At 40.3% G+C, this 14,223-nt stretch overlaps 1 protein-coding gene across 1 annotated transcript; it reads right to left on the bottom strand.

The window, feature by feature from the left end:
* Positions 1 to 10,566: 10,566 nt before the first annotated feature.
* LOC132870344 (uncharacterized) lies at positions 10,567 to 14,100 on the bottom strand. The gene is made up of 2 exons (XM_060903975.1): positions 13,922 to 14,100; positions 10,567 to 13,552 (listed from the first exon to the last, which is right to left on the bottom strand). Exons 1-2 carry the CDS (start codon positions 14,064 to 14,066, stop codon positions 10,920 to 10,922), a joined length of 2,778 nt encoding a protein of 925 aa, XP_060759958.1. The 5' UTR covers positions 14,067 to 14,100; the 3' UTR covers positions 10,567 to 10,919.
* Positions 14,101 to 14,223: the final 123 nt, after the last annotated feature.

Genomic DNA, 14,223 nt, shown 5'->3' with positions numbered 1-14,223 from the left:
AAGGAAACACAGACATGACGGAGCCCTGGGACACAAAGCAGCCAGTCACTCCACCATCACGTGTGTGTGTGTGTGTGTGTGTGTGTGTACATACACTGCATGAGGTCTTGGCTGTTCCTGCCAGGTTATGTGCCAGAGCCAATCAGAGCAGCTCCAGTTTTGTGGACTTGACATCATCATCCTAAAACACACACAGCCATGGGCATAGCGGACACGGAGTACGTGGGGGACATGTCCCCCGCACTTCCCGTATTTGTGCCCTCTGTCCCCCGCACTTTTTACAGCCATTACAGCCACTCAATTCATGTTTAACACGTGGAAACGCGTTTTTCCGAGCCGCCTCTAAACGCATCATGAGCAGGCGGAGCTGAGGCGGCAAACAAACCCCGCTGTGGTGATCAGAGACGCTTTAGTAAATATTGTATGAGTATCTTTGGTATGATTCAGATCTGGGCAGCGCTTCTGTATGTTCAGCAAACCAGCCAAGAGGCTAAAGACTTTACACAGTTTTTTCCAAATAAACCGTGTAAGTTGAGTAATGCTGTTGAATGGAGATAATGTTGAGCTAAAAGATGACAAATAGATGTCAGTTTAGTTAGTTAAGCTAGCTAGCTAACTTAGAGGCGGTAGTAACTAGTTACATTTACTTGAGTAACTTTTTGGATAAATTGTACTCTTAAGAGTTGTTTTGTTGCAAAATACGTTTGACTTTTACTTGAGTAATATTATTCTAAAGTAACAATACTCTTACTTGAGTAACGTTACTATTTTGGCTACTCTAAGATGACTCACTTCTGGGTAGAAAATAAGAATATAAATGTATTTGTGTTCCTTTGACTTATTTTTGTAAAGATTTAATTTATTTTTGTGGTAGTTAAAGTTTAAAGTACATGAATTTGCTGATTATTATTACTGTATTCCTAATTCTATTTCAAAATGTTGCTTTCCACATATTTTTTAATCTTTATTGCCACAACAGAAAGAGCAGGGTGAGAGAGGAGACAGTGGACCAGAGGCCAACAGGAATGATTATGCAGGGTCACAGGTGAGAAGAGAATATAACTAGCTATGTCACTACTACTATTTTTAATTCTATTTATAAATTTTACTTTATAGGATTTATAGATTTTGATAGTATATAATTTTAAAGAACTAAAGTCGGTTCCCTGGTGCTGTGCTGTTTGTGGTTATGTGGTTCTTTAGCTGCTAAGGAGAGGTGCAACTGAATGCGACAGGATGATAAATCACTCAATAGACCTCTGAACAATTTGTCCCCCTCACTTCTAAAAATGATGGCTACGCCCCTGCACACAGCGTTTCGTAGACCGTATACTACAGATCTTATTCAGGTCTGGATTCTGACTGGTCAGAAGGGGTTGATTAATTTTCTATAAGAGCAGCTCTAAACCTGTGCTAGATGATGGAGTTTGAGCTCAGTTTTTTCAGAGGTCAGCACTTCCAGACAGAACACGAAATCATGGGTCTCATCCACCAAAAAGTTCTCCTACACACCAGGGATTACTACCGATCAATTCTATACAAATATCATGACAATCTCACCCTTTAAAGCTGCAGTCAGTAGGATTGAGAAGACAGTGGACTTGGCTTGAAAATTTGAACGAGGGCCACTTCCAGGTCTCTCCCCCTCCCTCTAATTTGCTTTGTATAAATGAAGTTGTCTGTAAATGAAAATAGGCACAGTTGCTTAGAAGGATGAACCATCTCGGTTTCACGGTGGTCCTTAAAAAACACACACACCAAAAAAAAAAAAAAATCAACATGAATACACACAGACAAAAGCTCTCCTGGTCCTAGCCACTCCCACTGACTTCCCAGTGATACCAGAACACATCCAGTAAATGTCCACACACCCATACACAGCAATAAACATGCATTAACATGCATCTGCACATTAGAGATCAATTATTACCAAATCTCAGGTGTAATTAGAATCAAGAGGAAGTTACTTGCAAATAAGTAAAAAGAGATGCCTTAAAGCGATGAACCAAAGTAACCGATCGAAGTGAAGGGGGCAGGTTAGTCCAGTCTGATGGAGATGTCAGTTTAAAGGCACTTCACCCAATTTCTTTAGACATTTTAGGAACAAAGAAAAAGATGCTCATGCCGATATGCCTTAGCCGATATGAAGACCTTTATTGAATTAAAAAAATGTTTAGATAAGCGGGATAGTTAAAGAAAATACATTTAAAAATAAGTTGCCAAATAATTTGCAACCAGCTTCACCAATAAAGTGGTGTTAACCAATTTAGCGTCTCATACGTGTAACAATGATGGGTTCGAACAGGACTTCTCAAAACAAATCTCCAGAGACTACAACTTCAAATTTAAAAAAAATTGGGACAGTATAGAAAATGCAAATTTAAAAAAGAAGTAATTTCTTAATGTACTTTGACTTGTATTTCATTGCAGACAGAATGAACCTGAGATATTTCATGGTTTGTTGGTCAACTTTATTTCATTTGTTAATATACATCCATTCCTGCATTTCAGACCTGCAACACATTCCAAAAAAAGCTGTGGCAGGGGCAATTCAGGGCTCGTAACAAGGTAACACAAATAATTATGTGATTTGAAACCAGTGATGACAACAGGTGACTGTAATCATGATTTGGTACAAAATCAGTATCCATGAAAGGCCAAGTCTTTTATGAGCCGAAATGGGCCGAGGATCTCCAGTTTGTCAACAAATGTGTGTGTCAAGGGTAAGGGCTGAAGCCTAAGCTGAACAGGTCTCCAATCCTTCAGATGGTACTGAATCAAGAACTGTCATTCATCTATAGCGGATAGAACCACATGGGCTCAGGATTACTCTGGCAAATCTTTGTCAAGCTCTACAATTATATCCACAGAGTTACATCTACAACTGCAAGGTTAAACTTTACTGTGTAAAAAGAAAGTCGTATGTTAATTGTGTCCAGAAGCGTCATTGACTTCTCTGGGCTCGGAAGCATCTGTGATGGATCATCACACAGCAGAAACATGTATTGTGGTCAGATGAATCAGTATTTCAGGTCTTTTTTGTAAGAAATGGACGCCATGTGCTCTGGACCAAAGACGAAAAGGACCATCTAGGCTGCTACCAGCAACAAGTCCAAAAGCCAGGGTGTGTCATGGTATGGCGTTGGGTCAGTGCCCTTGGCAAAGGTAACTTACACTTCTGTGATGGAGCATTAATGCAGAAAAGTCCACTGAAATTTTGGAGCAACATCTGCTGCCTTGAAGACGACATCTTTACCAGGGAGACTTCAACAGGACAATGCAAAACCACATTCTGCTCACATTACAAAAGGTGTGTGTGGCAGTGGGGGTGTGGCCTAGCATCAGTCTGTGAATGGAGGGCGTGGCCAGGAAAGGTGAGTGACAAAGTCAATGCACCTGTGGTCAATTAAGACACGAGGTGGTGCTCAAGCACCTGCCCCTCTGCCCTCTGTCCAAAAAAGTGCCCTTTTGAATTTGTTTTTTTTTTTTTTTTACAGTTTACTGAGGCCAATGTCGACATGATCTTTTAGAAAAGCTGCGGCATTAAAAGCGTGTGTGAAAATAATGTCCCGATGTGTGCCCCCTCCGCACACACACTGGACCTCTGTCTCTCTTGCTCTGTCACGTGAACAAGCGTGCAGTGCATGCAACGTGAGGTTACAGCAGCATAGCGTCCTGGAAGCCACGGCCTTGTCTAAGCGCAGACAACACATCGGGCAGTCAGTCAGCTCTTCCCCTGCCCCACCATAAGCTTGAGACAACAATGCCATTGCCACCAAAAAAGAAACGGGACATTGGAAGTTATTTCACCACCGCGACAGTAAGTATAGTGCGCCCAGAAGTTTGATATTTAGCTGTGTCACGCAACACAACTATTGCAGCGTTCAGTGAAGGCTTAGCTAAGTGTTCTATTTCCTCCTCCCCTCCCGTGTCTTTTTGGAGTGCTAGTTTTAACTCTCTGTAGTAGCCAACAGAATAAAGCCCTGGCAGATACATGCAATAAACACGGGAAGTCATGGAAAGATGCTGATAGCTCCCGTTTTCATTAGTTAGTTCGTGCTAGTGTAGCCTGGTGGCTATAAAGCTTGCCAGTTGTTGTCGCTAATTAATGAAAACTCTGTGCATGAAATTAGACAACAGAAGACAGATGCAAGCCTTGTGCAGGTTAAGAATCTGTGCTTTTGTCACTATAGTTTTCTTTTTGTCCAGTTTGAACTCAGTCATAGCATAATTTCTTTTCACCTGAGCTAAATACATCATGGCAACATGTAGGCGATATTCCAGCCCTCATGTTTGTTAAAAATGGGTTCATGAATCTTTTTCATGAACATTTTGTTTGATTACATAGGACACAAAGAAGTGTGGTGCCAACCAGGAGGAGGTTTCGACAGAGGAAGCAGAACCTACAGGTGGTCAGGTGAGGTGTAAAGTTAAGAACAAGCATAAGTAGGTCAGCAATGACACTGAATGTGATGTAGAATAGGTCGACTAATGTGTTTGGTGTATTTAAATAACATTACAGACATTCATACCCCTGTAAAAATCTGCAGATTACACTGCATTTAGATGGGTATAAAAGTTCTAAGCACTTATGTTTACATATTTAGTTTTGCCAGTTGATAAACACAGATGCACATAAGCATGCAACCAACACTGCAATAGAGATTTTTATTTAATTTTTATATAGTGCAAGATATTTGTTCTTTTCTGGATATTTTTCTCTTAAAAATGCACAATATCCCAATAATGTAGAGATTGCATCATTTACCTGAAGTGCAAGAAGTTCTTTGTTCTTATCTGGATTTGTGTTTGCTGTATAATACAGAAGATCCCAATAATAGTTATTTATTTTGATCTTACCTGGAATGTTTCTCTTAACTGCATAAGAGGACAAAATGCAAAATGTATGCTGAATTTGGAAAAGGAATGAGTAAAGTGTTCTTGAACTGTTCCGCTGAGTAGGAGTGTGATTGTGTACATGTAATGTATGATCAAGTTATGGGTGGATTGGGGGGGGGGGGGGGGGGGAGTAAGTTGTAATGTCCCTACCAAAGCTTAGACCAAACCTACGCCCTTGACTTCAATGGAATTTGGGAGCTATGCGCTTTCAATATCAAAAGTGCAAGACGGTTATTGGACAAATACTGCGAAAAAGCCCACCTACGGACTCCGAGCCTCACAGTGGGAGGGACATGGCAGTTTTTCTTTGATTGACAGCTCGTTTCAAATATAGACAGGCAGCGGTGAATCTCAGTTCAGGCCCATGCGGATTCGCAAGTGCTGTGGTGTATTGTAAGAGATCGGCTTACATTTCGATTTCATTCATTACATATGGTTTCTACCAGCTTTTTTAGTTTGTATATATTTTCATTGTAAATAAAGTGTAAATATAGGTGTTGTCAAATTTGCTATCTTAGTTCCAGAAATTTCGTTTATTTGAGTGACTGAACTTGAACTTGAGGGGGCTAGTCAGCTAGCAAGAAAGCTGTGCACGGATGCCAAGCATTGCTGATTTAATTTTGGCAAAGCCATTTGCCAGTCTTCCTTTCGAGGAAAAAATTAAAATTAAAGAGCAGGGTAGACCAACGCCTCAAATTGACTTGGTGAAAAAGGTAGGGAATAATACTCGTTCCTTTCAGCTCTCCTGGTACGAGAAAGTGAATTGGCTAACAGCAAGTGACCCACATCAACAACAGCAAATAGGCTACTTTAGTAATATGTCATGGATGGACCAAAAATATAGAATCTATTTAAAATGTTTATGCTGAGTATATTATATTGGAATATATATTTCTCTGGATATGAATTAAACACAGCTACAATTTGGAAAACATTTTTAAACAAAAACACAGCCGAGAACATTTCACACTACAGACCTGGATTAAATGTGAAGGGTTATCAAAATTGTCAATAGAACATTTCTCAGTCAAAATAAGTAAAAAATAGGGAAAGTGTCATTGAATGAAATGTGTGGCACCCAGCTCTATGTTTGGCTCCCCAAGGTCAGTGCTTGTGCTTATTCCAGAACACTCTGCTGTTACTGCTGAGGTTCCTGACAAAGAGCTGCTTTCAATAATGATCAATTTTTAAACAACATGCCACAATTTTAAAATATAAAATGTTAAAATATACACCCCCCCCAACACCACCATCATGTATATTGGACAGTAGGCTAATGGGCCAAAAGAACCTGTTATTTCACAGTTTGTGACACTGCCAACAATCAGCCAGATCAGAGGCAAGAGTATGGGCAAAATTTATGTGTTTTTTTCTTTTTTCTTTTAAAATCTGGAAATATCGTAACCGACCAGCCTCCCCTGTTTGAGAGACTACCAGCCACCACTGCTGCATACTTAGAAACTAGACAGTCTCTAATGTTTAAAATGGCTATGCCTAGCCCTACTACCCTGGCCTAGTCTATGACAGTGTTTTATCTTTCTGGCTCATATATGCCTTTGAAAGGCCAATCCATAGTAGGGATGGCGAAAACTAAAAAAAAATCTTGACCGACCACCGAGCCTCATTAGCCGGTTAAAGTCAGTTAACCTATGAGTTTAAACAGCGATGCAAACGGCAGATGCCGCTTTTTTCACGACTGAATCGCGCAGATCCGATTTTTTTTTTTTTAGGGGGGGCGTTGGAGTGTTTACTGTTTTTCAGACAAAAACATCAGAGACTCAGATTGTTTTGCAGGTCAAGGGGCCCACAGGGCCCCTCCTGGGAAAAAAAACAGGGGCCCATTTCTACAATGGGGGGCCCAGTGATTATCCTTCAGTTGAAGCGACCCTAGTGAGCGAAGCGAGCCCAATGAACAGCTGGGGCAGCCCAGGGGCTGTTTTTTTCTTCTCAGTTCTGTTTTTTTTGGTATTAGGAGCCATATGAAGCAATGTAGATGACAAAAATCAATGCTTCAACCAAATATATTGAGATATTGTTTAATCAGTGGCAATATTTTGGAATTCAACCACAGGCCACTATATATCACATCTATATTATCTCATCTCATCTCATCATCTCTAGCCGCTTTATCCTTCTACAGGGTCGCAGGCGAGCTGGAGCCTATCCCAGCTGACTACGGGCGAAAGGCGGGGTACACCCTGGACAAGTCGCCAGGTCATCACAGGGCTGACACATAGACACAGACAACCATTCACACTCACATTCACACCTACGGTCAATTTAGAGTCACCAGTTAACCTAACCTGCATGTCTTTGGACTGTGGGGGAAACCGGAGCACCCGGAGGAAACCCACGCGGACACGGGGAGAACATGCAAACTCCGCACAGAAAGGCCCTCGCCAGCCACGGGGCTCGAACCCGGACCTTCTTGCTGTGAGGCGACAGCGCTAACCACTACACCACCGTGCCGCCCTATATTATCTCCTCCTTGTAAATTATAATTGATTTTATTAACTTGTTTTCAGTTTGGTGTAGGTCTATAGTAGTAGTAGTAGTAGTCACCAGTGGCAGTAGTAGTAGCTGTTGTAGTAGTTGATGTTGCAGTAGTAGTAGTCACCAGTGGCAGTAGTAGTAGCTGTTGTAGTAGTTGATGTTGCAATAGTAGTAGTCACCAGTGGCAGTAGTAGTAGCTGTTGTAGTAGGTGATGTTGCAGTAGTAGTCACCAGTGGCAGTAGTAGTACAGTGGTGCTTGAAAGTTTGTGAACCCTTTAGAATTTTCTATATTTCTGCATAAATATGACCTAAAACATCATCAGATTTTCACACAAGTCCTAAAAGTCGATAAAGAGAACTCAGTTAAACAAATGAGACAAAAATATTATACTTGGTCATTTATTTATTGAGGAAAATGATCCAATATTACATATCTGTGAGTGGCAAAAGTATGTGAACCTTTGCTTTCAGTATCTGGTGTGACCCCCTTGTGCAGCAATAACTGCAACTAAACGTTTCCAGTAACTGTTGATCAGTCCTGCACACCGGCTTGGAGGAATTTTAGCCCGTTCCTCCGTACAGAACAGCTTCAACTCTGGGATGTTGGTGGGTTTCCTCACATGAACTGCTCGCTTCAGGTCCGTCCACAACATTTCGATTGGATTAAGGTCAGGACTTTGACTTGGCCATTCCAAAACATTAACTTTATTCTTCTTTAATCATTCTTTGGTAGAACAACTTGTGTGCTTAGGGTCGTTGTCTTGCTGCATGACCCACCTTCTCTTGAGATTCAGTTCATGGACAGATGTCCTGACATTTTCCTTTAGAATTCGCTGGTATAATTTAGAATTCATTGTTCCATCAATGATGGCAAGCCATCCTGGCCCAGATGCAGCAAGACAGGCCCAAACCATGATACTACCACCACCATGTTTCACAGATGGGATAAGGTTCTTATGCTGGAATGCAGTGTTTTCCTTTCTCCAAACATAATGCTTCTCATTTAAACCAAAAAATTCTGTTTTGGTCTCATCCATCCACAAAACATTTTTCCAATAGCCTTCTGGCTTGTCCATGTGATCTTTAGCAAACTGCAGACGAGCAGCAATGTTCTTTTTGGAGAGCAGTGGCTTTCTCCTTGCAACCCTACCATGCACACTATTGTTGTTCAGTGTTCTCCTGATGGTGGACTCATGAACATTAACATTAGCCAATGCGAGAGAGGCCTTCAGTTACCCTGGGGTCCTTTGTGACCTCACTGACTATTACACGCCTTGCTCTTCGAGTGATCTTTGTTGGTCGCCCACTCCTGGGGAGGGTAACAATGGTCTTGAATTTCCTCCATTTGTACACAATCTGTCTGACTGGGGATTAGTGGAGTCCAAACTCTTTAGAGATGGTTTTATAACCTTTTCCAGCCTGATGAGCATCAACAACGCTTTTTCTGAGCTCCTCAGAAATCTCCTTTGTTCGTGCCATGATACACTTCCACAAACACGTGTTGTGAAGCTCAGACTTTGATAGATCCCTGTTCTTTAAATAAAACAGGGTGCCCACTCACACCTGATTGTCATCCCATTGATTGAAAACACCTGACTCTAATTTCACCTTCAAATGAACTGCTAATCCTAGAGGTTCCCAGAGGAAAAGAAAATTTAAAAAGAGATCTCAAACATATTTCATTTACTTCTCCTAGACAACTATGAGATCTGTGTGACACCAAACTGAGACTAAGGGTTATTTCTCCTGTGTCTCATCTTTTTCTCCAGAGCAATAAGATGCACTAAATCTCAATTTAGTCTCCTTTTAAGTTTCAGATGAGATCTCAACAAGCTCTAATATAATTCTCAGAGTTTCTCGACTTAGATCAATGTTTTGGTTGTTTTTAATCATGTTGACTTTATTGTAATCCACATGATTTTTTTAAAATTATGTATTACTGTACTCAGAATGAATTGATTGAAAATGTATGATTGTAGGCTGCAAAGACCTTCTGCTTTTATATTAATTATATTTTCTATGAATAATTTTAAATATTCCAATGCATGTAATTCAGGTTTTTTTTCATGAACCACATAAAAGGCAGGCTTTCGTCTAAACCGGGGAACAGGGGCGCTGCGCCCTCTTACTCTCGGCGTGCGCCCTCTTACTCTCGGCGTGCGCCCTCTTACCGAAATGCTGATTGAACCCCAAGTCACACTTAGGCCATGCACTTGTATGCTACTGCACAACATGCAATCTCTCAAAACGATCTTTTCTCCGTGAAAACATCCCAACAACACCACGTGACAATGTGTCTGATCATCAAATACGTTATAATTACTCCATAAATATTCCAATCATAGTAGATACACTGCCAGACGGTGCAAAAACGATCCGAATTGGCGTTTTCCAGACTGAGGCGCCATGTTTGTTTACTTGTCGCAGCTGCTCTCGCGAGATTTGACATGGGTTACATACAAGGTCAGCTGACTTGTAGAGCGAGATTTCTCGAGACTGAATGACCTTTCACCCACCGGCGTGGGAGCTTTTGACAGAAGTAGTTCGCGAGTTGTTTTTGTTGACACTTGGGCATTTAAAGATGTCACCCCGCGGCACGAAACGGAAGAAAGCCAAAGACTGTCTGGGGCAGAAGATGATTACTTCTTTCTTTTTCAATGTTGACAGACAATTTGTTACAATTTCCCTCTCAGATAGCCTCAGAATGTCCCATTGTAGCCTCAATTTTTCAAAGGCTTCGCACGGCGGGGGGGGACAACCGGCACCATCCCCCCCCCCCCCCCCCGCTTTGCTCCCTCGCCATGGTGAGCACCCTCATACTAAATTTTTCTAGAAAAAAACCTGAAAAGGTAAAATAAAAACAGTAATTTATTGGTAATTTGAGAGCAATAAAGTTACTATTTCAACAAAGTCCAATATCAGAATATAGCACTTTTTATCACTTAAAAATACTACAACCACTACCATTGCCTCCAATAGCGAACACATTTGTGAAAATAGTTAGGAAAATAACTATCAAAACAGTAAACAGAAAGCCACACTTTTGACATTTGCATTGCGGAAATTTATTTTACAAAATGCCAACAAAAACCAGTATAACAATATGTTTCACTGGACATCTCAAAAGCAATAATCTAACAATATTAGTACATGGAAGATTGCACTTATCACAGTCTTTCAAGATCATAAAACTATATTAGCATCCAACAATGTAGCTTTTAAGACCAAGAAAATACATTTCAGCTGTATCAAAGTTTAACTGCCAAAAACTCAGACCATTAGTGGCGTCAATGTAGTATATTCAGATGTCTGTATCTTCTCATGTTAAGCCCCAAAGTGACCTATTTGTGTGGCAGTAGATTAATAAAACTATTGAGATCACTGACATTTGTCTTGGTATGGCATCACAATACTATCTGCCCATCAACTTGAGACTTTACATTTTCAGTAAGGAATTTCTACTAGTTGGAAAAATCATGAGCTCTTCTGTTCACAATAAGATCATGTCTTTGAGTTCATAATATGTTTAGTCCCTTTCAAGTTTGTTAGGGAAATGTGCAGCAAACACAATACCAGGCATTGAGGACAAATCAATGAACATCAACTTTCCCAAAATACTTTCAAGTCCAACTACTGTCCTTTTTACAGGAACTTCCAAGAGGCTCACAATATGGAAACATGTCCCACCTGTCAAAGTGTCCCTTAGAAGATTTATGCCTGCAACTTCAAATTCATTCACAAATACAAGATTTATCTCATTTTGACCTTCACTGGTTTCTTTGTAGGAACACAATAATTCAATCTGGCCATATTTGATCTGCATACCATCACAAAATAACACTGTGGAATTGTTCCGTCTTTTGGCTTTGACATACTGCTTGGAAGTGTAAACCGTTTTCCCTATTTGAGCTCTGTTATATGCCTTGACAACATTAGTATATAAAACCTGACCAAGAAACTGTTCCAGAAGAGACATATCATCAGTCTCAAGACATCTGTTGAATGATGCCCCTATCATGGCCACACTATTGACAATATTAGTATCTTGATAACTAATGCCATTTGTCATTCTGGCCAAAAACTCGGTAGCTACTGTGTTCAGCTTTATGTTTTGTGTGATGCTAGGGAGAGATTGTATAGTCTTTACAGCATTAACCATTTGGACAGGTATATTCTGGGTCCCATGTATAAGACGAAGTAAGTACCCATTTTTGTCTTCAAAGTGAAAGCAAGAGTGTGTCCACAGAGGTCCAAGAGCTCTTACACTATCTGCTAAATGGACAAGTAAGTGGATATTGGCTGTCATGTATCGTTCACCATAAAGTCCACTCATTTGAGAACAGAAATTCCAAAGTAGTTTTTCAGCATGATCTATTTGCACAGGGGTTATTGTCTCCATCATAAGAATGAAGATCGCTTCACTAAGGAGCAGGAAATGGTTGTAGTACAGGCCTGCAAGAATGCCCCGAAATACAACTGGCCCGAAAAACAGCAAAATGGACCGATACTCAGATGCTTTAAAGAACATTCTGTGAGAGGACACAGAACGAGGAAATCTGATCAAAAATGGCGGTCTTATTTCTTTCATGCGTTTGTCAACTTCTCTGACTGATCTAACCATACTGAATGCACATCGGGAAAACTCTGTGGAAAACCACAAAAACATCAATAGACGCATTACTCCCAGTAGTACAGAGTGCATATAGTCTATACCTGTACCCAAGACCAAATCATAGTTTTTTAGTCTACTGAGAAAGGTAGGTCCCTTCACCCCACGTACAATGCTGTTGGAATCATAGGCCATCTTGGCATTATCTACAAACCCCTTGTGGGTACGAGGCAGGCCTTTTGGATCTGTCCTCTGGAAAGGAAAGGCATGGACATGACCTCTTTCTCCTGTCTTTACTGTTTGACCTGGCTGTTCACACTTTAGACACCCAAACTGTCCATTGAATTGAACAGTATTAAGTACCAATGCTTTTGCAGGCAAATCGCAGGTCCCTGCAATGGTAAAGGCTTTGCATATGAAAGGCTCTTGAGCTCCTGCAAACTGAACAGAAATTCCATCTCTTTCGATTTTGTTCAGAGTGTCACATAGTGGTTCAAGGAATGTCAACATTGACGGCTTTGAGTCCCCAAACCAAAGACCTGCAAATATCATGTTTTCTTGTTTAGTGCGTTCAACAAAGTTTAACTCGTTTATGACACAATAAAAAGGCCACACAGAAAACTTTGAAGACTTAAAAATGGGTATGCCATCAGTGTTCCACATTAAAGAAATGTTTCTGGAATCACTGAGAGGCCCATTACAAGTAGTCAATTTCTGATAGGCTTCTCCGTCATATATGTCCTCAATACTGTCATGACACTTTTTATGTCTATTAAACCTGAACATAAGTTTTTCTTCAAAACCTTCCTTAGCAAACAATCTCTTCACCTGTGCTTCAATGGGAACCTCAATGAAATAGGAAGTTGACCCCTCCATCAACACATTGGCTTCACAGGTTTTACACTGGTTCTCTGTACTCTCAACAGTCATGAAGCATGCACTACAGTATTTGTGCAAAAGCGGAGAGGAGGAATCATCAAAAAATTTTTTAAATTTGTGTAAATTCTGAAGACATTCAGTCTGGATATCAGAGGGGCAGTGCAGAGAGATTAGTGTAAGCAAGTCACTGAGAGCTTTTCCTGTTATTTTGTGTCTATTTGCAAAAGTCATTATGAGGAGAAGACTCTCTGCAACAGAAATTGGCGCATCTCTGTAAATTGGACGATCTCCAGTGTTTGTAGGGCTTTTGGGTTCTGTTCCCTCCCCTTGGTTTAGCTCTAAACCATCCTCAAATGATAGGTCATCATCAAATGACAGGTCATCGTCAAATAACACATTTTCATCTAAAGTCCCTTCTTCAACAAATTCAGGTAGGTGATCAACAAATGTATCTATGTGAAAAGGCTGTTCAGGCTCTGATTCAACATTAAGTCCAGAGTGATGCATCTCACTTGTGTGTCCATTGCACTGGGATGGATGGTTGGTGTTATGGAGGTCACACAAATTTGTGTTCGAAGAGTCTTCCAGATTCACAACGTCATCAGCTTCCAGATTAGCGGAACTGGTCTCTTGCTCGGTGCGGCAGTCATCTGACCTCGAGTTTGTTGATTCTAGAAAAAAAATTCCCAATGTATTTAGCAAATTTTTTTTCTTATAGCAATGACTCATTTACACCAATTGTTGAAAAGCAGTATTGGCGCATTTATAGCTTACTAGACTAGACATGTTTATTTTTCACTATATTTCTGCTAAACACATTACTAATTACTAGATTATTAAAGTGTTATAGTCACCTGAGCTGCCAGTAAAACCTTGACTAACCAAGTGAGGTTCACAAGTCTCACATAAGTAACAGTGATTTATTGGATACATTAACTTTTCTTTGAAATAACACTGCAGTCGATCAAAATTTAAAGCTTTACAACATGCAATTTCTTACATGTCTAACAGAGTTGTTTACATTTTTGCACATTCGTTACCTCTGTTCTCCAGTCCTTGTGTGTCCGGCTGAAAACAGAGAATAATACATTTAACATATTTAATACTTGCATGCAATTTTATTAGGCATACCTGGGTAAAATCAATGCAGTATATGACAAATCCTGCTATAAATCCCCCTTTCATGTGGATTAAAATGTTAATATTTTATTGAATCTGTTTGAGAGGTGATACTTCAAAACTATAAGTAAATTACACATATATTTACATGTACTGTGTACCGGAGGTGGGCTGATTATTGACACGGCCGATTACCAGATATGATATTAACCATTTATCTGAC

The sequence above is a fragment of the Neoarius graeffei genome, chromosome 22 (assembly GCF_027579695.1).
Source record: "Neoarius graeffei isolate fNeoGra1 chromosome 22, fNeoGra1.pri, whole genome shotgun sequence".
Lineage (NCBI taxonomy): Eukaryota > Metazoa > Chordata > Actinopteri > Siluriformes > Ariidae > Neoarius > Neoarius graeffei.
This window is presented reverse-complemented; position numbering and strand designations above follow the sequence as displayed.

Excerpts from the sequence above, each read along its gene's own strand:
- LOC132870344 (XM_060903975.1), bottom strand. The coding sequence starts at position 14,066 with ATGAAAGGGGGATTTATAGCAGGATTTGTCATATACTGCATTGATTTT. Across the intron at positions 13,553-13,921 it reads ACAAGGACTGGAGAACAGAG|AATCAACAAACTCGAGGTCA; the intron begins GTAACGAATGTG and ends TTTTTTTTCTAG.